The sequence below is a fragment of the Staurois parvus genome, unplaced genomic scaffold (genome assembly GCF_062004578.1).
Source record: "Staurois parvus isolate SC_StPar_1 unplaced genomic scaffold, SC_StPar_1.0 ptg000739l, whole genome shotgun sequence".
Taxonomy (NCBI): Eukaryota; Metazoa; Chordata; class Amphibia; order Anura; family Ranidae; genus Staurois; species Staurois parvus.
Window position 1 is genome coordinate 845,472 of NW_028318535.1, and position 25,691 is coordinate 871,162.

Below are 25,691 nucleotides of genomic sequence, written 5' to 3' on the forward strand. Positions count from 1 at the left end.
ATGTCAGGGACAAGACTATAGACCTGCACAAGGCTGGAATGGGCTACAAGACGATCAGCAAGAAGTTTGATGAAAAGGAGACAACTGTTGGAGCGATTATATGCAGATGGAAGAAATACAAAATGACCATCAGTCACCCTTGGTCTGGATCTCCATGCAAGATTTCTCCTCACGGGGTAAGGATGAACATGAAAAAAGTGAGGGATCAGCCCAGAACTACACAGGAGGAGCTTGAGAATGATCTCAAGGCAGTTGGGACCCCAGTCACCAAACAAACCATTGGTAACACAATATGTCGCCATGGATTTGAAATCCTACAGTGCCCGCAAGGTCCCCTTCCTCAAGAAGGCACATGTACAGGCCCATCTGAAGTTTTCCAATGAACATCTAAATGCTTCAGAAAAGGATTGGGAGGAAGTGCTGTGGTCAGTTGAGACCAATATTGAGCTCTTTTGCATTACCTTGACTTTCTGTGTTTGGAGGAAGAAAAATGCAGACTATGACCCTAAGAACACCATCCATACAGTCAAGCACGGAGGTGGAAACATTATGGTTTGGAGCTGTTTCTCTGCTAAAGGTACAAGCCGCCTTTGCCGCCTTGAGGGGCCAATGGATGGGGTCATGTGTTATAAAATTTTGGATCTTCCCTCAGCCAGAACAGTGAAGATGGATGGGTCTTCCAGCAGACAATGACCCAAAACACCCCACCAAGGCAACAAAGGAGTGGCTCAAGAAGAAGCACATTAAGGTCCTGGAGTGGCCTAGCCAGTCTCCAGACCTTAATCCTATAGAAAGTTTATGGAGGGAGCTGAAACTTCGAATTGCCAAGCGACAGCAAAAAATTCTTAAAGATTTAGAGAATTGTAAAGAAGAGTGGACCAAAATCCCTCCTGAGATGTGTGCAAACCTGGGAACCAATTACAAGAAACTTCTTACCTCTGTGCTTGCCAACAAGGGTATCTCCACCAAGAACTAAGTCATGTTTTGCTGGGGGATCAAATACTTCACTCACTGAACTGCAACTCAATTTATAACATTTGTATCGTGTTTTTTTCTGGATTTTTGGTTGATTTTCTGTCTCTATCATTTAAAATACACCTATGATAAAAATTATAGACCCTTTATTTCTTTGTAAATGGGCAAACTTACAAAATCTGCAGGGGATCAAATCATTATTTCCTCCACTGTATAAGAGCCCTTGTTATAGACTTTGCCCCATATTATCTTTTTTCTATAATAGTGACCATGCCTGTAGAATTTGTGGTATAATGGCCGCTTGCAGTCTCAATCTAAACCTTGTGTGACAGGGTGACAACAGATGAGCGCAATTGGCAAATGGGGACAGAGTGTTGTCACCCTGTGACAGGAGGTACCCCAAAAAAGTACTACCCTCTGTGCGCTTGTAATGGAACCACAATAAACTGCCTACAGATTAGTTTATGGCTCCATTGTTAACAGTGGAGAGGTGGTTGACTGTTTGGTCTACTCAGGATTCCTAGGTTGAGGGTTTGATTGCTTCCCCCTGACTCTGGAAGAAACTTCCAGGGTATAGGGAGGGAGATTCAAATTATCAGCTGAATATTTATCATTCCATGGCCAATCCCTAGAAGGGGGTGGGGAGGTCATAAATGTGTAAGAGCCCAGAACACCCTGAACAGACTGCTCTTTCCTCATCAGGGAGGGTTTCAGTACTCCTGTTGCCCCAAAATGAGGGCATTTGAAAAGGATCACTAAGACAAGAGACTACCGTTTGGGCCTCAGCATTTGCTGTGCTAAGGGCCCAAGGAGGACGGCTAAAAAAAAAAGTGGATACCTGCTGAAAGACAATGTTTCAGAGTCCAGGTCTGGAGCAGGACTTTGTCATCTCACTCATTGAGGCTTTACCCATGGAGACTGGGTGTCAGACAGCTCTTGGGGCACTGTGAGTAAAGATCTTACTGGGGACTGATAGCTGCAAAGACACAAAAGGGAAGCAGTCGTTAAGGATTGTTCTATGGTATACAGCAGGGATCTTCAAACTTTCCAAGCAAAGGGATATTTTTTCTGTCCTTCAGACTTCAGGCCACTATTTACTCCCACTATGGCCAGTGGGAGTAGAAAATGCCTCGGGCATTGTGGTCAGTAGATGTAAAAAAAATTACATAGCACCTGTAGTTAGTAGAAGGAGGAACAGTGCTCTGTTGTTGGTGTCTTTGGAAGAAATAGTGCCCTATTGTTGGTGTCAGTAGGAGGAATAGTACCCAGTCGGTGTCAGTGGGAGGCATAGTGCCCCATCATTGGTGTCAGTGGAAGGAGTAGTGCCCCATCATTGATGTCAGTGGAAGGAGTAGTGCCCCATCATTGGTATCAGTGGGAGGAATAGTGCCCCATCATTGGTGTCAGTGGGAGGAATAGTGCCCCATCATTGGTGTCAGTGGGAGGAATAGTTCCCCATCATTGGTGTCAGTGGGAGGAATAGTGCCCCATCATTGGTATCAGTGGGAGGAATAGTGCCCCGTCATTGGTATTAGTGGGAGGAATAGTGCCCCATCATTGGTGTCAGTGGGAGGAATAGTGTCCCATCATTGGTATCAGTGGGAGGAATAGTGCCCCATCATTGGTATTAGTGGGAGGAATAGTGCCCCATCATTGGTGTCAGTGGGAGGAATAGTGTCCCATCATTGGTGTCAGTGGGAGGAATAGTGCCCCATCATTGGTATTAGTGGGAGGAATAGTGCCCCATCATTGGTGTCAGTGGGAGGAATAGTGTCCCATCATTGGTATCAGTGGGGGGAATAGTGCCCCATCATTGGTGTCAGTGGGAGGAATAGTGCCCCATCATTCGTGTCAGTGGGAGGAATAGTGCCCCATCATTGGTATTAGTGGGAGGAATAGTGCCCCATCATTGGTGTCAGTGGGAGGAATAGCGCCCCATCATTGGTGTCAGTGGGAGGAATGGTGCCCCATCATTGGTGTCAGTGGGAGGAATGGTGCCCCATCATTGGTATCAGTGGGAGGAATAGTGCCCCATCATTGGTATCAGTGGGAGGAATAGTGCCCCATCATTGATGTCAGTGGAAGGAGTAGTGCCCCATCATTGATGTCAGTGGGAGGAATAGTGCCCCATCATTGGTATTAGTGGGAGGAATAGTGCCCCATCATTGGTATTAGTGGGAGGAATCGTGCCCCATCATTGGTATCAGTGGGAGGAATAGCGCCCCATCATTGGTGTCATGGGAGGAATAGTGCCCCATCATTGGTATTAGTGGGAGGAATAGTGCCCCATCATTGGTGTCAGTGGGAGGAATGGTGCCCCATCATTGATGTCAGTGGGAGGAATAGTGCCCCATCATTGGTATTAGTGGGAGGAATAGTGCCCCATCATTGGTGTCAGTGGGAGGAATAGTTTCCCATCATTGGTGTCAGTGGGAGGAACAGTGCCCCATCATTGGTATCAGTGGGAGGAATAGTGACCCATCATTGGTGCCAGTAGGAGGAATAGTGCCCCATCATTGGTGTCAGTGGGGAGTAATAGTGACCCATCATCGGTATCAGTGGGAGGAATAGTGACCCATCATTGATGTCAGTGGAAGGAGTAGTGCGCTATTTTTGGTGTCATTGGGAGGAATAGTATCCCATTGTTGGAGGAATAATGCCTTGTATCAATGAGAGGAATAGTGCCCCCTGGGCCACTTAAAGGAAGGCAATGGGTCACACAAGGCCTGCAGACTGCAGTTTGGAGACCACTGGTCTACAGCTATGGGGCCCTTAGATAAACCAATATCACCAGTTACCTTCAGAGAAGCTGCTGTTGAGAGACTAGAGGGAATCTTGCTCTTTTGCTACTGTTGCTGATCGTTTTGGAGTATCTTTTGACTCTTAACCCCTTTCTTCTTAAAGTTCTTGAGAAATACTAAATCCTAAAAAGACATCCCCCTAGACTGAACTTTAATTGTCGATGTGCTTGTGTGGCTGGTGGCCCCAGTACTACTTAGGGAGAACCTGTCTATTTCCATCAGCCCCTTTTGGAGGTGAGCGCTACACTTTTTTTTTTTGATACGTTGCAAATGGCAGTTAAAGCTGTTGACATATTGTGAATACATCTAGTCTGGACAACTTATTCCACATTGGATGATGGTTCTGCAAATCTATATTCACAAAACCTCGTCTTCTCACTTTGCAAGTTTTCGTGACACAAGTCCTTTCCTGTTTGTGTTTTCATTTATGGCCGTGTTTAGATCTGATCTCTTCTGTGGAATATCATTAAGTGAAAAAAAGAAAAGAGTTTATATCCTGACACTTGGAAAAATCCAAAGCAGAACACACGTTGTATAAATAATATAGAAGTAGCAGTAGCCACATTGCAGTGATAAGTTTATCCTCCTGGGAAATGTAGGAATAAAAAATAAATCATCTATAGACCAGGATTGTCTGACAGATGACTGTGTGTAATAGGAATAACTGCCGTTTACAAGAGTTTCCGATGTAAGAAAATAAAATATTGAGTTTTTTTTCTTTTTGTAGGTTCACCCTTGAGCTTCTTTAACCACTTGCCAACCGCTCTATAGCCGAATGACGGCTACAGCGCAGTTGTCCAGTTCTGCGAGATGTCCTTCCAGAACACGCCCTCCTGCGCTCACCCGGCGATCTTCTACGGACACAGCTGATCACATGATGTGGTAAAAGGCCAATCACAGCAGCCTTTTACCACATGATCAGCGGTGTCCAATGGCAAAGCAGATCACCAGTAAATGCAGTTGCCGGGTATCGGCTGCACTTTCCTCGCACTGTCACAGCGTGAGGAAAGTACTGCCGATAACCGTCAATTGTCAGTGGATGATCAGTGCCCAGCAGTGGTAAAAATCCTCCTGTGCTCAAAATGGGGTCCTAACTCCCAAGCTGCTAGCACTAACCTCTTTAACCTCCTTAGCGGTGTTCCCGAGTGTAGCTCGGGGTAAAATTTCAATACCAAATGCGGTAACCCCGAGCTACACTCGGGGTTACCATGCGGCGTTGCTCAGGGGTTCCCTGCAGCACTTACCTTGTCCTTCGCTCCCGCAATGTGTCCCCTGCAGTGTCCCCGGCCATCCCCTCCGGCCGATGTCGGCATCCGGCTTCCATGTTCCGGTCCCTGTGACGTCGGGACGTACGGGAAATTTTAAATTTTTAGAAAATGTCATTTTTGCTGTCATTGCTATTTCAACCCATTTCACATACATTTTGTCCCGAGTGCTTTGTCCGGCGCCCTGCCTGCATTTTGACTGTTCTTTCTGGTTGGAAACTTAGAAAAGTCCTTGGCGTCCAAAAAGCGTTCCTTTAGGTCAAAAGCGGTTTTAGACCGGCGATAGTAAATCAGAACCACTTGCAGAATTGAGTGATAATGATTTGTGGGGAAATTCGTCATCAGACACTGAAAATGATTTTGCGATTTTGCTCAGCGATGTGCGAATTTGCCTCTGTATTTCAAATTTCAGTGTTTTTGGTTTGATTATATTATTGAATTAAATTTATTATTATTATATTGTTATTTTTTATGATTATTTATTAAATTATAATTTATGATTTCGTGTTTCAAGTTTTATCATATCCTGGATGTTTACTAGACTCATGTTCGGACAGATTTCAGTGAGTTATTCCTAAAAATTACAGGCCTACAATAAAAAACTACATATTTCCATGCAAAAAAATGTACCGCTTTCAGCACAAAAAATCGGCAAGAATCATACCGCCGAGGAGGTTAACAAAATGAGTGAAGTGACTCAATATATATACAAATAGTGCAGCGCTACAAATCAATAAATAAAACACAAATAAATGCAAAACCCCCCAGTGCACACAGGGAGTAAAATATACACAGTGCAAAACGTGTAATCAAGCGTACATGTGACCAGTGTCCAATCCAACACTCGTGAGAATCACAATAATATATATCCACGCAAAATTATATATAAAAATGTCCAATAGTGGTGCTCATCACAATAATATATATCCACACAACATTATATAAAAAGTCCAATCTTGGTGCTCAGAAAAAAATGCTCATGCAGGTGCTGACATGTGATCACTCTTGTGCAAATCCTTAATGGCTGAAGTGACCCTCACCATCTTGTATCGACCCTACCGGGTCAGCTCGCTCAGAGATACAAACCCCTCAGGATGGTATCAGGATTATTGGCCAAAGCCACTTCAACGTATTCCAATCTTCCCATATACAGCCCTGTCAGTGATGTCCTCTCCAGGCCATATATAAACAAAAAAACCTCCATAGTGTAAAACCTTTTTATTGAGGTATTGACAAATAAAAATGCCCACTCACATATTCCTTCGCCTCTGACACTACAGATCTACCACATGCTGGAATTGTACTGCACGGGTATACAATACAGGATTTTCAAATATGGCTCCCACGCCAGAAGTGACGTCACCGCGCACCCGGAAACTCCTCCTCGCGTACCGACGCGTTGCGTCACGAGACACGTGACTTCATCAGGGGCTGCAGTACAATTCCAGCATGTGGTAGATCTGCAGTGTCAGAGGCGAAGGAATATGTGAATGGGCATTTTTATTTGTTAATAACCCAATAAAACCCAATAAAAAGGTTTTACACTATGGAGGTTTTTTTGTTTATATATGGCCTGGAGAGGACATCACTGACAGGGCTGTATATGGGAAGATTGGAATACGTTGAAGTGGATTTTTTTCAAATGTTTTGCTCTTTTTTTTGTTTATAGCGCAAAAAATAAAACACCCAGCAACGATTAAATACCACCAAAAGAAAGCTCTATTTGTGTGCAAAAAAATGATAAAAATGTCATATGGACACAATGTTGCATGACCACGCAATTGTCATTCAAAATGCGACAGCGCTGAAAGCTGAAAATTGGCCTGGGCAGGAAGGGGGTATAAGTGCCCGGTAGGCGAGGGGTTAAGCACTTTTTGAACATTTTTTATTTGAGGTTTTGTTGCATGCATTTTCTGATCATTTTCAGGTATGAGAATTTTTGTTTTAGCCAATGGAAAACTAGTTACTATGAGAAGGAGAGGCAAGAAATAGTGCCGTCCCATTGAAGTCCATAGAGGCCAAAAAGAAATATGTGGCCCTTATGGACTTTTCTGAGTTTTGAGCAATGTGCTTCCAAGGATACAAGATGTGAGCAAGCACCAGTAATCCTTTTACTACTACCACCATGCAAATACAAAAAAGGTACGTAAAATACCCTAAATACTCCTCCAAAAAAAAAAAAAAAAACTAAAACAAAAAAGAAAAGATTTTTTCCAAGCACATTTCATCTGAACCTCTCAGTGATGGAAATTGAGTTTCTACTTCGGCTCATTCCTAATCATCAGTGGTGACTTTTTTCCACGCTGTGACTTTTTATAATGACAAAGGCCTGAGCACAATGATAGTAAGGGAAGCATAAAGCCAATACCTTACTAGTATCTGCTTGCATGCAAATTTAAAAAAAGACGGTCATTTATATCCTGGTAGATAACTGTACATCTGTTCAAATAGAAAATATTGCATATCCCTTCAAGCATTGTTAGCCTATACAATGAATGATGATTAAAGCTGAAATGTAATCTGCTTGTACTTTCCGCTCCCTGGTTTGCCTTCGACATACTAATAGTTTTTTTTTAAAATAAAACCTTTCTGTTTTCATTACATTTCTTATTCTGATGGGTCTCTGCACTTCTCTATGCAATGCAAGCAGATCATGGCTGGTGGGAGGGGCCAACAGGGTGCTGTACATAGCTTCCTGAAAATACAACAGCACCCTGCCTCAGTACTACTAGTCTGAAGAGCCCTCAGTTCTGATACAAGCAGTGGGCTGGCTCTTAGGAAGAGTAAAACCTTGATAGGTAATGCACAGTGTTAGACGCTCACTGCTCAATTCAGAAATGAATGTAGTGCAGGCAAACACATTAGAATACCCAGTTTTTTGGTAAAAGATAACGTGATTGCATCGAGTTAATAGATACCAAACGTGTCAAGCCTTAGGAGTGCGCACACTTGTGAATTGGCATAAAAGTTTGGTGCCAAATAATCAATAGGCAACGTTTTAAAAGCCAACAAAGGTCATCAGTTTAGCGTTGACATTGATTAATGGCCCTACAATTATTGCTCTCTCACTACAGCGATACCCGTATATGTGTGTGTATATATATATATATATACAGTGGGGCAAAAAAGTATTTAGTCACCACCAATTGTACAAGTTCTCCCACTTACAAAGATGAGAGAGGCCTGTAATTGGCATCATAGGGAGACCTCAACTATGAGAGACAAAATGAGAAAACAAATCCAGACAATCACATTGGCTGATCTGGAAAGAATTTATTTGCAAATTATGGTGGAAAATAAGTATTTGGTCACCTACAAACAAGCAAGATTTCTGGCTCTCACAGACCTGTACCTTCTTCTTTAAGAGGCTCCTCTGTCCTGCACTCATTACCTGTATCAATGGCACCTGTTTGAACTTATCAGTATAAAAGACACCTGTCCACAACCTCAAACAGTCACACTCCAAACTCCACTATGGTGAAGACCAAAGAGCTGTTGAAGGACACCAGAAACAAAATTGTAGACCTGCACCAGGCTGGGAAGACTGAATCTGCAATAGGCAAGCAGCTTGGTGTGAACAAATCAACTGTGGGAGCAATAATTAGAAAATGGAAGACATACAAGACCACAGATAATCTCCCTCGATCTGGGGCTCCACGCAAGATCTCACCCCGTGGGGTCAAAATGATCACAAGAACGGTGAGCAAAAATCCCAGGACCACACGGGGGGACCTAGTGAATGACCTGCAGAGAGCTGGGACCAACGTAACAAAGGCTACCATCAGTAACACACTACGCTGCCAGGGACTCAGATCCTGCAGTGCCAGACGTGTCCCCCTGCTTAAGCCAGTACATGTCCGGGCCCATCTGAAGTTTGCTAGAGAGCATTTGGATGATCCAGAAGAGGATTGGGAGAATGTCATATGGTCAGATGAAACCAAAATAGAACTGTTTGGTAGAAACACAACTCGTCCTGTTTGGAGGAGAGAGAATGCTGAATTGCATCCAAAGAACACCATACCTACTGTGAAGCATGGGGGTGGCAACATCATGCTTTGGGGCTGTTTCTCCGCAAATGGACCAGGATGACTAATCCATGTACAGTTCAGAATGAATGGGGCCATGTATTGTGAGATTTTGAGTGCAAACCTCCTTCCATCAGCAAGGGCATTGAAGATGAAACGTGGCTGGGTCTTGCAACATGACAATGATCCCAAACATACCGCCCGGGCAACGAAGGAGTGGCTTCGTAAGAAGCATTTCAAGGTCCTGGAGTGGCCTAGCCAGTCTCCAGATCTCAACCCCATAGAAAACCTTTGGAGGGAGTTGAAAGTCCGTGTTGCCCAGCGACAGCCCCAAAACATCACTGCTCTAGAGGAGATCTGCATGGAGGATGGGCCAACATACCAGCAACAGTGTGTGCCAACCTTGTGAAGACTTACAGGAAACGTCTGACCTCTGTCATTGCCAACAAAGGATATATAACAAAGTATTGAGATGAACTTTTCATATTGACCAAATACTTATTTTCCACCATAATTTGCAAATAAATTCTTTCCAAATCAGCCAATGTGATTGTCTGGATTTTTTTTCTCATTTTGTCTCTCATAGTTGAGGTCTCCCTATGATGCCAATTACAGGGATCTCTCATCTTTTTAAGTGGGAGAACTTGAACAATTGGTGGCTGACTAAATACCTTTTTTCCCCACTGTGTATATATATATGTGTATATATATATATATACAGTGTATATATATACATACACATAAACACACTATATTGCCAAAAGTATTCGGACACCGGCCTTTACACGCATATGTCATCCCAGTCTTAGTCCGTAGGGTTCAATATTGAGTTGGCCCCGCCCTTTGCAGCTATAACAGCTTCAACTCTTCTGGGAAGGCCGTCCACAAGGTTTAGGAGGGTGTCTATGGGAAGGTTGGACCATTCTTCCAGAAGCACATTTGTGAGGTCAGGCACTGATGTCGGGGGAGGAGGCCTGGCTCGCAGTCTCCGCTCTAATTCATCCCAAAGGTGTTCTATGGGGTTGAGGTCAGGACTCTGTGCAGGCCAGTCAAGTTCCTCCACCCCAAACTGGCTCATCCATGTCTTTATGGACCTTGCTTTGTACACTGGTGGGCAGTCATGTTGGAACAGGAAGGGGCCATCCCCAAACTCTTCCCACAAAGTTAGAAGCATGAAATTGTCCCAAATGAAACCTTAAGAGTTCCCTTCACTGGAACTAGGGGGCCAAGCCCATCCCCTGAAAAAAAACCCCACACCATAATCCCCCCTCCGCCAAACTTTACACTTGGCACAATCCAGTCAGGCAAGTACCGTTCTCCTGGCAACTGCCAAATCCATCGGATTGCCAGACAGAGAAGCGTGATTGGTCACTCCGGAGAACACGTCTCCGCTGCTCTAGAGTCCAGTGGCGGCGTGCTTTACACCACGGCATCTGCCGCTTTGCATTGCACTTGGTGATGTAAGGCTTGGATGCAGCTGCTCGGCCATGGAAACCCATTCCATGAATCTCTCTACACACTGTTGTTGGGCTCATCTGAAGGCCACACCAAGTTTGGAGGTCTTTAGCTATTGACTCTGCAGACAGTTGGCGACTTCTGCGCACTGTGCGCTTCAGCATGCGCTGACCCCGCCCTGTCATGTGACGTGGCCTACCACTTGGTGGCTGAGTGGCTGTTGTTCCCAGTTGCTTCCACTTTGTTATAATCCCACTAACAGTTGATCGTGGAATATTTAGTAGCCAGGAAATGTCACGGATGGACTTATTGCACAGGTGGCCACCTATCACGGGACCACGCTTGGAGTCACTGAGCTCCTGAGAGCGACCCATTCTTTCACCAATGTTTGTAGAAGCAGTCTGCATGCCTAGGGGCTTGATTGTATACACCTGTGGCCATGGAGGGGATTGGAACAACTGAATCCAATGATTTGGAGGAGGCAATATAGTGTGTGTATGTATGTATGTGTATATATATATATATATATATATATATGCACCCCCTACATGCTTTTTGCATTTGTACATGTACGCTGGGCGACAAGGTTGCCTTTAATTTTTTTATTATAATTTGCATTTTTTAACACTTTCTTGGTCACTGTGCTGGTAGCGCATAGAAGCCATCCATGGACACATATGTGCATTACGTAATGGCAAGAGGTTAAAGAGGAACTTCACCCGTATCTAGCTAATTTTTCTAAATTCTCTATTAATTGTTCTGGTATGTAAATAAAAAAATACCAGCCCCTGGAGTCCCGTGCTGTCCTCCTTCCAGCCCTATGTTCTCCCTTATCGCTGTCCTTCTGCTTCTTAATCGGACATCTCGTGCATGTGTAGACATACTGCAGGTCTCCGACAGGTCTATGTGTCTGCGAATGCGTGGAGTCACATGGCATGCACACAAACGTGGCACATAGCTGTGCCGGGTCCCATAGACTGGGCAAAGACCTGCTGCTATTGGCATGTGCATGTGCTGTAAACTCTGCCAGGTCATATAGACCCTAAGGCTTGTCTGCGCATGCTTGAGATCGCGATGCATATGTCATCCTTGCCAAAGTCAAGACATAGCAAGTTCAACTGTCATGTACCTGGTTGCAGGCCGAAGTGACAAGAGGGCTTCCTTTGCAGCTCTGGGCTGAACACCCCTGGGGGTGGTGGTGACGACAAGGGAGTACGAGGCACAAAGTGGCAATGGTGTCAAAAGTCCAGTTCGCTGGTGGCTGCTCTTGGAGCTGGTCAGGTTTTGGAGCCGAGCCAAGGTCAAACAGAGTTTGAGAGTCAGTAGAGCTGGAGATAACCGAGTGGTCAAGAGCCAAAGCCAGGGTCATTCATGGGTGTTGAGTTGAGTTGGTGATAACAAAGGGGTCAGGAACCAAAGCCAGGGTCATACACGGGTGGCCAATTGAGCTGGATATAACGAAGGGGCCAGGGTCATACACGGGTGGCCAGTAGAGTTGGAGATAACTTAGGGGTCAGGAACCAAAGCCAGGGTCTTAAATAGGTGGCCTGTAAAGTTGGAGATATTGAAGGGGTCAGGAGCCAAAGCCAGGGTTTTATTCAGTTGATCTGTTGAAATTAGGTCTTTAAACAAGCCAAGGTCACAACCAGGAATCAGACAGTGGGAAATCCAGTGGTAGGCCGAGTCAGCAACAGGAAATCGGGATGAGCACAAGATGAGGAAACGCGGTGCTCAGATGGGGACACTGATGCAAGGGAGGACTCTGATAAAGATATTAATGGTCAGTAGGGTTGTCACACGGTTGTTCAGTAGAAAGAAGGTCCTTAAACAAGTCATGGTCACAACCAAGAATCGGGTAGAGGGAAATCCAGGAGCAGGCTGAGCTGGTAACAGGAAGTCAGGATAAGCATGATATCCGGATATACGGGAGCAGGGATCCCGGACTAGTTGAAGATCATCTCAACTCAGAGAGTTTGGCGCCAGTTTTGGAATTGGATGTGCACGCACGTGCCCATGCAGGATGCTGGTGGAGGTTCCTAGCCTGTACATTGGCGCACTTGAATTTTTGATCTGGATGGCGTCCTGACATCAAGATTGTGAATGAAGGTCCGCTTTGGTTGAGCTAAGGAAAATACATAGGTTTGCGTCCTTTCGTCAGAATTAATCTTGATCGATATATGTTTTCTATTCTTATTTCCTGCTCCCAACTAGGAAGAGCGAATAATTCCTTTCCTGGAAGGCCCGCGCTTTTAATACAGTATCGCTTACAAGATTGCTAAAGCATTGTCTCAGATACCAAACCTTTCCTCTTAGTAGAAATCACATCGTTTAATGGGAATTCTGTGTCGCCTAAATTATTGATGTGCTATGTAGTCTTGTGTGTTAAGAAATCTAGCAATACTTCCAAATGGATTATCTTTAGCTCCGCTAAGCGCTCTTTATAAATATTGCATAATGCACAGCGGACAAATAAACAGCGTAGAATGCCGCGTGAACAATGCTAAATGACAGCTCTCGGCTGAGGAGGACCTGAGCGTATGGAGATATATTCCTATATTTATGCATTTGGAGTAAATAAAATGTTTCACTTTGAGTGATTTTTCTTCACCTTACAGCCACGATTTGCGCAGTGAAGGATCTGTATAACTAACAGCATTATGTGTCGCCATTGAAGCACTAAGCCGAGGGAATGGCCTCAGACCATTCTGGAGCTAACTAGAGCTAGCAGTGCAATAAACCCCAACTGATGCGAATGGGGTTAACGTGCTGTGACTGCTGCCAGCACTTGGTAAAACCTTGCAAAGATGGAAATGGCAGGTTCGGAGGTTGTGTAAAAAAAAACAAGAAAAAAAACCTCTCAACCTTCCATCAACCCAACTCCTCATTTCTTTTTTAGGTGTTCAAAAAAAATTCTCCATTTATGGATTGAAGGACATAGTTCTGGTGGTTGATGGCTGGAATGGAAAACTATGGTGTTCAGGTTGTGTCCCTCCCCATTCCTTATCCCCTTGACATGGGATTGTCCCACGGAAGGTGTGGCTGGATTAGAAATCTACGGTGAGGAGACTGTTCATAGCTGCCCACAAGAGGATTGAACACTATGCAAAAATTAAAAAAAAAAAAAAAAAGGGGCCAGCTCCCTCTAGTAGCTATGATGCTCTCATACCTGCTACGCAGCTTAGTAGTAGCATAGGAGTCAAAAAGGTAAAGTGGTTTCCATAATACGTGGCGGTAGTCTTCATCAGAGCTATGGGTGGTGGAGAAGGGCCAGGAACCCTAGTGGTCATGTTTTTGGGTTTTTTTTTTTTTTGCTGCAAACTGGCACCAGGTCATGGCCCTAGGGATTGTCCCACCAAGGGGATGGCTGGAATGGAAAGCTACAGTGTAGGGACACCTCACAGGGCTGCAGGCAAGAGTGGTCAAGTCAGGCAGAGGTTGAGGCAGAAAGCAGGCAAGAGAGTAGTCAGGTCTAGGCAGAGGTCTTGGCGAGCAGAAGAGTAGTCAAGTCAATCCAGGTCAACTACAAACAGGCAACTGGCAGGTACTGTAAGTATTATGGTGCTTTGGCTCTCAGGTAGCTGCTGATAAGAAAGAGCACCAGCCATTTCAAAGGTTGGAGCTTACACCAACCTTTACTCAGTGTACCCTTCTGGTCAGAGTTGACACTGAATGTTGCTTCTGTCAACTCTGGAAGACCTGGAGTTAGTTGAAATCTTAGGGATCCTGAAAGACCCATGCAAGGATCCTACTGGAGGTTCTAGGGATCCTGGCAGACCCAGCTGGAATCCTGTGAGTAACAGTAGGTTTAGGTATCCTGGAAGACCCATGCAGGTATCCTGTGGGTACTGGAGGTCCTAGGAATCCTGGAAGACCCAGATGGGGTCCTGTGAGTAACAGTAGGTCCTAGCTATCCTGGAAGCCCCGTGCAGGTATCCTGTGGGTACTGGATGTCCTAGGGATCCTGCAAGACCCAGCTGGAATCCTGTGAGTATCAGTAGGTCCTAGGGATCCTGAAAGACCCAGATGGGGTCCTGTGAGTACTGTAGGTCTTAGGGATCCTGAAAGACCCAGATGGGGTCCTGTGAGTACTGTAGGTCTTAGGCATTCTGGAAGACCTGGCAGGGTTCCTGCAAGTACTGGAGGTCCTGGAAACCCTGGAAGACCCGGCAGGGATCCCCAGAGTATTGGAGGTCTTAGGAATTCTGGAAGACCTGGCAAGGTTCTTGTGAGTACTGAAAGTTCCAGAAACCCAGGATTCCTGTGAGTAGTGAAGGTCCTGGAATCCATGGAAGACATGGCAGGGATCCTGTCAGTACTGGAGGTCATAGGAGTCTTGGACGACCTTGTAGGATTCCTGCTAGTACTGAACGTCTTGGAAACCCTGAAAGACCCAGTAGGGATCCTATGAGTACTGGAGTTCTTAGGAATCATGGAAGACCTGACAGGTTCCTTGCTAGTACTGGAGGTCCCGGTAACCCTGGAAGATCCAGCAGCGATCTTGGGAGTACTGGAGGTCTTAGGAATCCTGGAAGACCTGCCAAGGTTCCTGCCAGTACTGGAGGTCCTAGAAACCCTGGAAAATCAAGCAGGGATCCCCTGAGTACCGGAGGTCCCAGAAATCTTGGACGACCCAGCAGGGTTCTTGTGAGTACTGGAGGTCCTGTAAACTCTGGAAGACCCACCAGGGAACCTTTTGAATACTGGAGGTCCTAAACTGGCCATACACATATAGATCTAACAGATTCCTCCAGGCATACACTGTGGCTATTGTATTTTGACAGCCAGTCCTGCCAGCTGTCAAAATACCCACAAATCAGCTGCATTTCATCGGATGCAGCTGCTGTTTAACTGACAGTTTTCTGCCCAACTCCTTTGGCTTTGCAGTCGTCGGATGCGGGAGGCGATTGGTTTGGTTAGTTTGGTGGGAGGCAGGCAACAGGGCCACTCACCAAACTAATTTCTACCGATTCATCAGGAATGGCGTATGGCCAGCGATTCTGGGAGAGCTGGCAAGGATCCGGTGAGTTCTGTATCAAATGCACAGAGAGAACTGGGAACAATGTAACTGATAAAAGTGCAGCAGAGGCCAAGAGCATAGGAGGTTAGATTTTCTGGCAGGATCAACTTTTTTTCTTTTTGTTTTGTGCTCTGATCCAATGGATATAACAAAACGCTTTCAATGATGTATTTGAATTCATAAAAAAAAATTGTTATAGTATGCATTGCAATGTTCAAAGCTTGGTCACGATTATAGGTAGGTTCATTTATTCCTCGTGTCTTTGTTTCCAGCAAACTCTGGAGTCAAATCTTACCAGCTTGGTCAAGTACAGCAGTGAACTTGAAACGCAAATGGCAAAACTCATTCAGATCTGCCAGCAGGTAGAGGTAAGAAGACTCTTTGATCCTAATTATAGTGCAACGTATTATTAGCACAATGCTTAGCGATGACATTCTCTGTCTGCAATTATACTTTTCAGAGTTCCATAGTTGTTGGTTTGAAAATAAAAAGTCACATGTCTATCGAGTTCCACCAAAACACAGAAAATACATTCAAAACCTTTATCCTCAGAACTCTGAACCCGGGAGGGGAAGGGACATGGTCTTGTTTGCTCCAACAGAGAAACAATTCCTTTGTGATCCCCTATGGCAGAGATCTTCAAACTATGGCCGCCAGCTGCATGTGGCCCCCTTATATGGTCCACAATGGATGTGCCCCGCCCTTTACCCAGTGGCACCCCCTGACCCCCCACATGTGAGTCTCTGATGCAAGAGCACAGGATTTCCCCACTGAGCTGTGTCATTGGTTGCTAGGAACCAATAGCATCCCTGCCCCAGCATTTATCGGATGCAACTTCCCACCCGGCTGCTACTACACCGCTCTGTAAGCCTAACTACAGACGTAAGGGGGCTCTGATGGGGACATTAATGTAAGGAGGGCACTGATAGGGATTCTGATGTGGGGCGGGCAGACGGACTCTGATGCAAGGGGGGGGCACTGACTCTGATGTAAGGGTGGACTCTAATGTAAGGAGAGTACTGATGTGGGGGGCTCTGATGGAGGCACTGATGTAAAGAGTGCACCGATATTCTGATGTGGGGGGGGCAGACGGACTCTGATGCAAGGGGGGGGGGGGGCACTGACTCTGATGTAAGGGTGGACTCTAATGTAAGGAGAGTACTGATGTGGGGGGCTCTGATGGAGGCACTGATGTAAGGAGTTCACTGATAGAGATTCTGATGTGGGGGGGGGGGGGGCGACGGACTCTGATATTGACACTGATGTAAGGGCGGGCACTGACTGATGTAAGGGTGGACTCTAATGTAAGGAGGGCACTGATGGGGACACTAATGTGGGGGGCTCTGACGGAGACACTGATGTAAAGAGGGACTCTGATTGGGACACTAAGGTAAGGGGGTCTCTAATGGGGGACACTGATGAGGACACTGATGTAAGGGGGGCTCTGATGGGGACACTGATGTAAGGGAGGGCTCTGATGGGGACACTAATGTAAGGGGGGCTCTGATGGGGACACTGATGTAAGGGGGGCTCTGATGGGGACACTAATGTAAGCGGGGGGGGGGTTCTGATGGGGACACTGATGTAAGGAGGGACTCTGATTGGGGACACTGATGTAAGGAGGGACTCTGATTGGGGCACTAAGGCAAGGGGGACTCTGATGGGGGACACTGATGTAAGGGTGGACTCTAATGAAAGGAGGACACTGATGGGGACACTGATGTATAGGGGGGGCTCTGATGGGGACACTGATGTAAGGGGTGACTCTGACTGGGACACTAATGTGAGGGGGAGACTGATGTAAGGGGGACTCCAATATAAGGGGTGACTCTGATGGGGGCATTGATGTAAGGAGGTGACTCTGATAGGTGCACTGATAGGGACTTTGATGTAATAGGGGACTTTGATAGGGACACTAATATTAGGAGGAACTCTGACAGGGAAAGTAATGCATTATGCATACAACCTCAATATATAGGGACTGCTAGATGGGAGAGCAAGAGAAAAGCAAAATTCCGGTTGTCCATTCCCCCATTTTCTTGTAGGGGGTAAGGCCGAGGCAGGGGCTTGCCTAGGTTAATTGCGACCTGGGCAGTGTTACCGAGCTGTAGAGGACATGCCTGCATAAGTGCCCCCCTTCACTGAGCACCACCAGAGTAAGTCTCCCCACTTTGCCTCATTGGTGGCACACTCCTGGGTCCAGGCCTCCTCCATCTGGCAATAGATGGGTCCTCGTGCTGCAGAGAGCAGCAAAATGAGAATGATATACAGTGAGGAACAGAAGTATTTGAACACCCTGCGATTTTGCACGTTCTCCCACTTAGAAATCATGGAGGGGTCTGAAATTCACATTGTAGGTGCATTCCCACTCTGAGAGACAGAATTTAAACAAAATTCAGGAAATCCCATTGTATGATTTGTAAAGAATGTATTTGTCTCGCACTGCTGAACAGAAGTATTTGAACCCCTGAGAAGATCAGTGTTAATATTTGGCACAGAAGCCTTTGTTTGCCATTCCAGAGGTCAAACGTTTCCTGTAGTTCCTGACCAGGTTTGCACTGCAACAGGGATTTTGGCCGACTCCTCCACACAGATCTCCTCTAGATCTGTCAGGTTTCGGGGCTGTCGCTGAGCAACATGGAGTTTCAGCTCCCTCCAAAGATGTTCTATTGGATTTAGGTCTGGAGACTGGCTAGGCCACTCCAGAACCTTGATATGCTTCTTACGGAGCCACTCCTTGGTTCTCCTGGCTGTGTGCTTCGGGTCGTTGTCATGTTGGAAGACCCAGCCACGACCCATCTTCAATGCCCTGACTGAGGGGAGGAGGTTGTTGCTCAAAATCTCACAATAAATGGCCCCATTCATCCTCTCCTTAATACAGTGCAGTCGTCCTGTCCCCTTCGCAGAAAAGCACCCCCAAAGCATGATGTTACCACCCCCATGCTTCACAGTAGGGATGGTGTTCTTGGGATGCAACTCATCCTTCTTTTTCCTCCAAACACGACGAGTGAAGTTTAGACCAAAATGTTCTACTTTGGTCTCATCTGGCCACATGACTTTTGCCCATGCCTCCTCTGGATCATCCAGATGGTCAATGGCAAAGTTCAGATGGGCCTGGACATGTGATGACTTGAGCAGGGGAACCTTCCGTGCAATGCATGATTTGAAACCATGACGGCGTAGTGTTCTACCAACAGTGACCTTTGAAACTGTGGTCCCAGCTCTCTTCATGTCATTGACCAGCTCCTCCCTTGTAGTTCTGGGCTGATTCCTCACCTTTCTTATCAGTGATATCCCACGAGGTGAGATCTTGCATGGAGCCCCAGTCCGAGGGAGACTGACAGTCGTCTTTAGCCTCTTCCATTTTCTAACAATTGCTCCAACAGTTGATCTATTTTCACCAAGCTGCTTGGCAATTGCCCCGTAGCCCTTTCCAGCCTTGTGGAGGTCCACAATTTTGTCTCTGGTGTCTTTTGACAACTCTTTGGTCTTGCCCATGGTAGTAGTTGGTGTCTGACTGACTGTGGGGTGGAGAGGTGTCTTTAAAGAGCTCAGACAGGTGCTACTAAGTTAGATGAATGAGTGGAGTAGAGGTGGACTTTTTAAAGGCGCAGTAACAGGTCTTTGAGAGCCAGAATTCTTGTTGTTTCTCAGGTGTTCAAATACTTATGTTCAGCAGTGCAAGACAAATAAATTCTTTAAAAATCATACAATGGGATTTCCTGAATTATTTTTTAAATTCTGTCTCTCAGAGTGGGAATGCACCTACAATGTAAATTTCAGACCCCTCCATGATTTCTAAGTGGGAGAACTTGCAAAATCGCAGGGTGTTCAAATACTTCTGTTCCTCACTGTACAGCCGCTCTCTACAGCATTCCTCCTGGGTGGTCTGATGACATGCCTCCAAGGAGCAGCTCCTTGACTCCCTGTGCTCAAAGCAAGTTGGTTAGATGACTCCTGGGGTTCAGTGAACCCAAAAGATGAACAGTGCTGGACCTCAGAGCATTGAGTATGTAGGGTTGGTGAGTATTGCAGTGAGACTTGTGGGAGATGGGCCCTGCATGCTGCAAAGAGCAGCGCAGTGAGAATGATATATAGCCACCCTGTACAGCATTCCTCCTGGGTGGTCCAATGACACGCCCCTGGGGAGCAGCTCCTCAGCTCCCTGTGCTCACAGCAAATGGGTTACATGACTTCTGGACTTCGGTGAACCTATAAATGAACACTGATGGATCTCAGAGCAGTGAGGATATGGGGTGGGTGAATATTACAGTGAGAGCTGATTTTCTTTTGTTGTTGTATCATGCCGTGCAATTTTTTTATTTTTATTTTTTTTGTAAACCTGGGCTATGATTTTGCTGTGGTCCATTTATTTAAAGGCATTGTAAAGGAATACACTCCTTCCGGATATTGATGATTCTCCCCCTACTGTGCTAATTAACTGCTGCTTCATTCCATTGTTTCAGTCAAGCAGCCTAGTATAGGATATCAATAAACCCAACCCGTATTCTTGCAGCATAATACCGTCTGGACTGCAGACCCTTTTCAATACGGCTGAACACAGAATAGTTCTGACAGTTTGTAGTCTTCTACAGGAGAAAGGTAAATGGAAGGGTTGTCGTCAGAAAACCTCCACATCATGGAGCAGTAGGCGAGGATTTCAAAGCTCTGCTGTGTGAGTCTGTACATCCTGTTACAGACATTGCTCTGGTTCAGATATTGTGTGATCCAAAAGATCATTAAAAAAAAAATCTACAATATGAACCACACAGAGAGTGGGTGTTGGGAAAGTGAAGTCAGTCCAAACTCAAATATAATCCCATTCAGCCATATTGTAATGTAATCATAAAGCTTAAAGTGAACCTGTGCCCACGCGATGGCCATTCTAGCATTCACAGATTCTTAGGAGGTAGTAAATAAGCTTTAAAATAAGCACTCACTGACCTCTTTAGCTGCAGGCATCGTGGAGCAGATAGTCCTCAAAATTCACAGAAGAAGCAATTCCCCTTCCCAGCAGTGGCTTAATGCTTCCTGCCCCCCTCCCCAATTGGCTCTACTTTCCTCCTTCTCTCATTAGTGGCTTAACGTCTTCAGCTCCCTCCTCCCAACAGTGACTCAGTGGCTCTGCTTCACCTTCCCAGCATATTCTTAAGCAGTAAATAAGCTTTAAAATAAGCCTTCACTGACCTCTGGAGCTGCAGGCATGATGAAGCAATTGATTCTCAAAGTTCCCACCAGAAGCAAAGAAGTTCCCCTCCCAGCAGTGGCTTAGTGCTCCCTGCTCCTCCCTTCCATCAGCTCAATTTGCTTTCCCTCCCCATCCCATAAATGGCTTATCTTCACCTACTCCCTCCTTCTAACAATGCCCCAGTGGCACAGCTCCCCCCTCACAGCATATTCCTAAGCAGTACACAATCTTTAAAATAAGCCTTCACTGACCTCTGTAGCTGCAGGCACCGTGGAGCAGTTGATCCTCAAAGTTCCCACCAGAAGCAAAGACGTTCCCCTCCCAGCAGCGGCTTAGTGCTCCCTGCTCCCCCCTTCCATCAGCTCAATTTGCTTTCCCTCCCCATCCCATAATTGGCTTATCTTCACCTGCTCCCTCCTTCAAACAATGCCCCAGTGGAACAGCTCCCCCCTCACAGCATATTCCTAAGCAGTACACAAGCTTTAAAATAAGCCCTCACTGACCTCTGTAGCTGCAGGCACCGTGGAGCAGTTGATCCTCAAAGTTCACACCAGACGCAAGAAAATTGCTTTCCTCTCCCAACAGTGGCTCAGCAGCTTTAAAAGGAACTTCAGTGCCCTTAATCGTGGTCCCACCCTCCTACACTGGTGCTGCCATTTTTTGTTGGTGCATGCGCAGATGGGCTGAAGGGCTTTGCCTGGTCTATGGGACCTGCTAGAGCCCTTGGGTGCATCTGTGTGACAAAACAGGTCTTGGACCTCCTTGACTGTGCCATCCCCTCCCGTATGGGTAGCTAAACCCACGCATGGGCACATGTGCTGAAGGTCTTTGAAGGGTCCAGCAGGCTGGGCAGAGCCCTTCAGCTCATCTGAACATGTACGGGCAATGCTATTCTTGCCTAGGCGAGAAAGTAGGAGGTGCTGAGGGCAGGTAAAAAAAAATATCCAATTGTGGGAGAGGGTGGGGACTGGAGCCAGGTGCACACACGTTGCCCTATGGGGTGAAGGTCCACTTTAACTAACCTTGCTCTCCTCTCCCAGCAATGACTCAGCAGCTCAGTTCCCCCTTTCCCATCAGTGGCTTATCTCCCTTCTCCCAACAGTGACTAAGTGGCTCAGCTCCCCCCTCCCAGCAGTGACGCAGCCTTTTAATAACTATTGAAAATATATAGCAGGTGCTCTAGGAGAGGGAAGTAGGGTTGGCTGAGCTTCTGAGTCACTTTTGGTAGGCTGAACAGGGTAAGCTGAGCTACTGAATCACTGCTGGGAGAGGGGTGCAGGAATGTGCTGTGCTGATAAGTCATTGCTGGGAGGGGGGAGCTGAGCTGCTGATTGACTGCCAAGAGAGAGGAGCATGTGAGCTGAGCTTCTGAGTCACTGCTGGGAGAGGGGTGCAGGAATGAGCTGTGCTGATAAGTCATTGCTGGGAGGGGGGAGCTGAGCTGCTGATTGACTGCCAAGAGAGAGGAGCATGTGAGCTGAGCTTCTGAGTCACTGCTAGGAGGGGAGCTGAGCTGCTGAGAGAAAGACCTGAACGATTTCACTGCTTTTACAGTGATCTCTGAGAATGTATTTTTCCACAGTGCCTGCAGCTACAGAGGTCAATGAGAGCTTGTTTTAAAGCCTATTTACTGCTTGTTAAGCATATGTCAGCTAATGTGAAGGTCCACAGACTGGCCTGAGGTTCATGGTAGGTTTTCAATTTAAACATTTATGAGGTCAGCACAGCTTTTATGTGTTGATTAGCGCTGCCAAATGTTACAGCTGTCAAATATTTCACTGTTATGATTTTCATTAAGAGAGGAAGGCTTATACTCCATGTGAACTACCAAATAAAACCCAGATGTCTGTCCTGCTAGCGGTTTATAGGAAAGAACCCACTCCAGAGCGATACGTATTGTGTATTAGGATAGAGCCAGCATCTGGACTGAAGGACAGTAGAAGAAGCTTCTTATTGAGGGTGCTGAACTCCACATGTGGACTCGTGTTGTGCCTTTGATGGAGCTGGCGCTATGCAGCAGATCCGTAATATCCTGACCACTTTGCTTTGGATATAATGCAGAGCAGAGCTAAAGTGGAATTTCGAGCAAAAAAAAAGTTGTTTGCCAGAGTCATCCTTTAGATTCAGGAGTGCCCATCAGAGTCTACCCTTAAATCTAGGAGTGCCCATCAGAGTCTACCCTTAAATCTAGGAGTGCCTCTCAAAGTGCGGCCTCAGATCTAGGAGTGCCCATCAGATTTTCTTTTAGATTTGGGATTGCCCATCAATGCTCTCCTTAGATTCAGGAGTGCCCATCAGAGTCTACCCTTAAATTCAGAAGTGCCCATCAGAGTCTACCCTTAAATCTAGGAGTGCCTCTCAAAGTACGGCCTCAGATCTAGGAGTGCCCATCAGATTTTCTTTTAGATTCGGGATTGCCCATCAATGCTCTCCTTAGATTCAGGAGTGCCCATCAGAGTCTACCCTTAAATTCAGAAGTGCCCATCAGAGTCTACCCTTAAATCTAGGAGTGCCCATCAGAATCTACCCTTAAATCTAGGAGTGCCTCTCAAAGTACGGCCTCAGATCTAGGAGTGCCCATCAGATTTTCTTTTAGATTCGGGATTGCCCATCAATGCTCCCCTTAGATTCAGGAGTGACCATCAAATTCTCTCCCCCCCCCCCTTAAGTCCAAGAGTGCCCAACATAGTCTCTACTTTGTACAAGGAGTGCTCATTAGAGTCCTCCCTTAGATCCCAGAGTACCCATCAGAGTCTCGTTACATCCAGGAGTGGCCATTATAGTCATGATTGCTGTTAAAAACCATGGGGTCCCATACAGCCAACCTGACAGCCCCCTTCCCCCCCAAAAAAAAGGTTTTCTATGCTTGAGTTATGAATGAACACAGTGAGTGATTGGTACCAATCACTCATTGGGTTCATTCAGGATAGGAAGGGGCTGGTACATGTGACATATTTACCAGACCCTCCTCACACTCCGCATTCTGAAGGATCCTATTGTGTGCTTGCAGCTGTCAGTGGGAAGGAGAGGATGGAAGCCGAAAGCACTGTGGGGGTGGGGGCACACAGGGGGCCTGGGCAGGGAGGGTGAAACGTATGTGCACAGGGAGGGTACTGGGTGCAGCGGGGAAGGGGACAATTACTGGAACCGATCCCCTGTATGGCTCTGTGCAGCAGCTGAAAGGGAGAGGAGAAGAAGCCTTTCAGCTGCTGCAGAGAGAGCCATACAGGGGATTGGCTCCACTACTTACCCCTCCCGCCATGCCGATAACTCTTCCTGCCCACATCAGATTCAGCCAGCTGCCTGGGCCCCCCTGCTGGTCTGGGCCTCATACAGGAGGACCGGTGGTACTCCCCTATCCACGGCCCTGGTCATAGCCCCTCTTACATCCAGGAGTGCCTATAGGAGTTCTTTCTTACAAACAGGAGTGCCCATCAGAGTCCCATAGTTGCCAACATTTCAAAAAAATGCAAGGGAGACTTTTTTTTTAGTGTGCGTTCAGCAAGCCATAATAGGTGTGGAATGTCTTTTAATTAGGGGCGGGGCATTAATTTAATACCACCCAATGGAGTGTGGAGGGTATGACAGTGTGCAGTATGTACAGGAGAGGAGTGTGGAGGGTATGAAAGTGGGCGGTATGTACAGGAGAGGAGTGTGGAGGGTATGACAGTGGGCGGTATGTACAGGAGAGGAGTGTGGAGGGTATGACAGTGGGCAGTATGTACAGGAGAGGAGTGTGGAGGGTATGACAGTGGGCGGTATGTACAGGAGAGGAGTGTGGAGGGTATGAAAGTGGGCGGTATGTACAGGAGAGGAGTGTGGAGGGTATGACAGTGGGCGGTATGTACAGGAGAGGAGTGTGGAGGGTATGACAGTGGGCGGTATGTACAGGAGAGGAGTGTGGAGGGTATGACAGCGGGCAGTATGTACAGGAGAGGAGTGCGGAGGGTATGACAGTGTGCAGTATGTACAGGAGAGGAGTGTGGAGGGTATAACAGTGGGCGGTATGTACAGGAGAGGAGTGTGGAGGGTATGACAGTGGGCAGTATGTACAGGAGAGGAGTGCGGAGGGTATGACAGTGTGCAGTATGTACAGGAGAGGAGTGTGGAGGGTATGACAGTGGGCAGTATGTACAGGAGAGGAGTGTGGAGGGTATGACAGGGGGCAGTATGTACAGGAGAGGAGTGTGGAGGGTATGACAGCGGGCAGTATGTACAGGAGAGGAGTGTGGAGGGTATGACAGCGGGCAGTATGTACAGGAGAGGAGTGTGGAGGGTATGACAGCGGGCAGTATGTACAGGAGAGGAGTGTGGAGGGTATGACAGCGGGCAGTATGTACAGGAGAGGGGTGTGGAGGGTATGACAGCGGGCAGTATGTACAGGAGAGGGGTGTGGAGGGTATGACAGTGGGCGGTGTGTACAGAAGGAGAGTGTGGAGGGTATGACAGTGGGCGGTATGTACAGGAGAGGAGTGTGGAGGGTATGACAGTGGGCGGTATGTACAGGAGAGGAGTGTGGAGGGTATGACAGTGGGCAGTATGTACAGGAGAGGAGTGTGGAGGGTATGACAGTGGGCAGTATGTACAGGAGAGGAGTGTGGAGGGTATGACAGCGGGCGGCATGTACAGGAGAGGAGTGTGGAGGCTGTGACAGGAGGCTGTATGTACAGGAGAGGAGTGTGGAGGGTATGACAGTGGGCAGTGTGTACAGGAGAGGAGTGTGGAGGTATGACAGCGGGCGGTATGTACAGGAGAGGAGTGCGGAGGGTATGACAGCGGGCGGTATGTACAGGAGAGGAGTGTGAAGGGTATGACAGTGGGCAGTATGTTCAGGAGAGGAATGTGGAGGGTATGACAGTGGGCGGTATGTACAGGAGAGGAGTGTGGAGGGTATGACAGTGGGCAGTATGTTCAGGAGAGGAGTGTGGAGTGTATGACAGGGGGCAGTATGTACAGGAGAGGAGT

The 25,691-nt window shown here is 46.8% G+C and overlaps 1 protein-coding gene across 1 annotated transcript in view; it reads left to right on the forward strand.

Annotated features, from left to right (window-relative positions):
• Nucleotides 1-25,691, forward strand: part of LOC149445216 (E3 ubiquitin-protein ligase MID2-like) — a gene marked incomplete at its 3' end in the record, with an annotated part of 226,564 nt that overhangs the window by 128,646 nt on the left and 72,227 nt on the right. Inside the window, exon 3 of the mRNA XM_089654077.1 lies at nt 15,811-15,906. Within this exon, the coding sequence (XP_089510203.1) occupies nt 15,811-15,906 (96 nt within the window). The remainder of the gene's footprint in view (nt 1-15,810; nt 15,907-25,691) is intronic.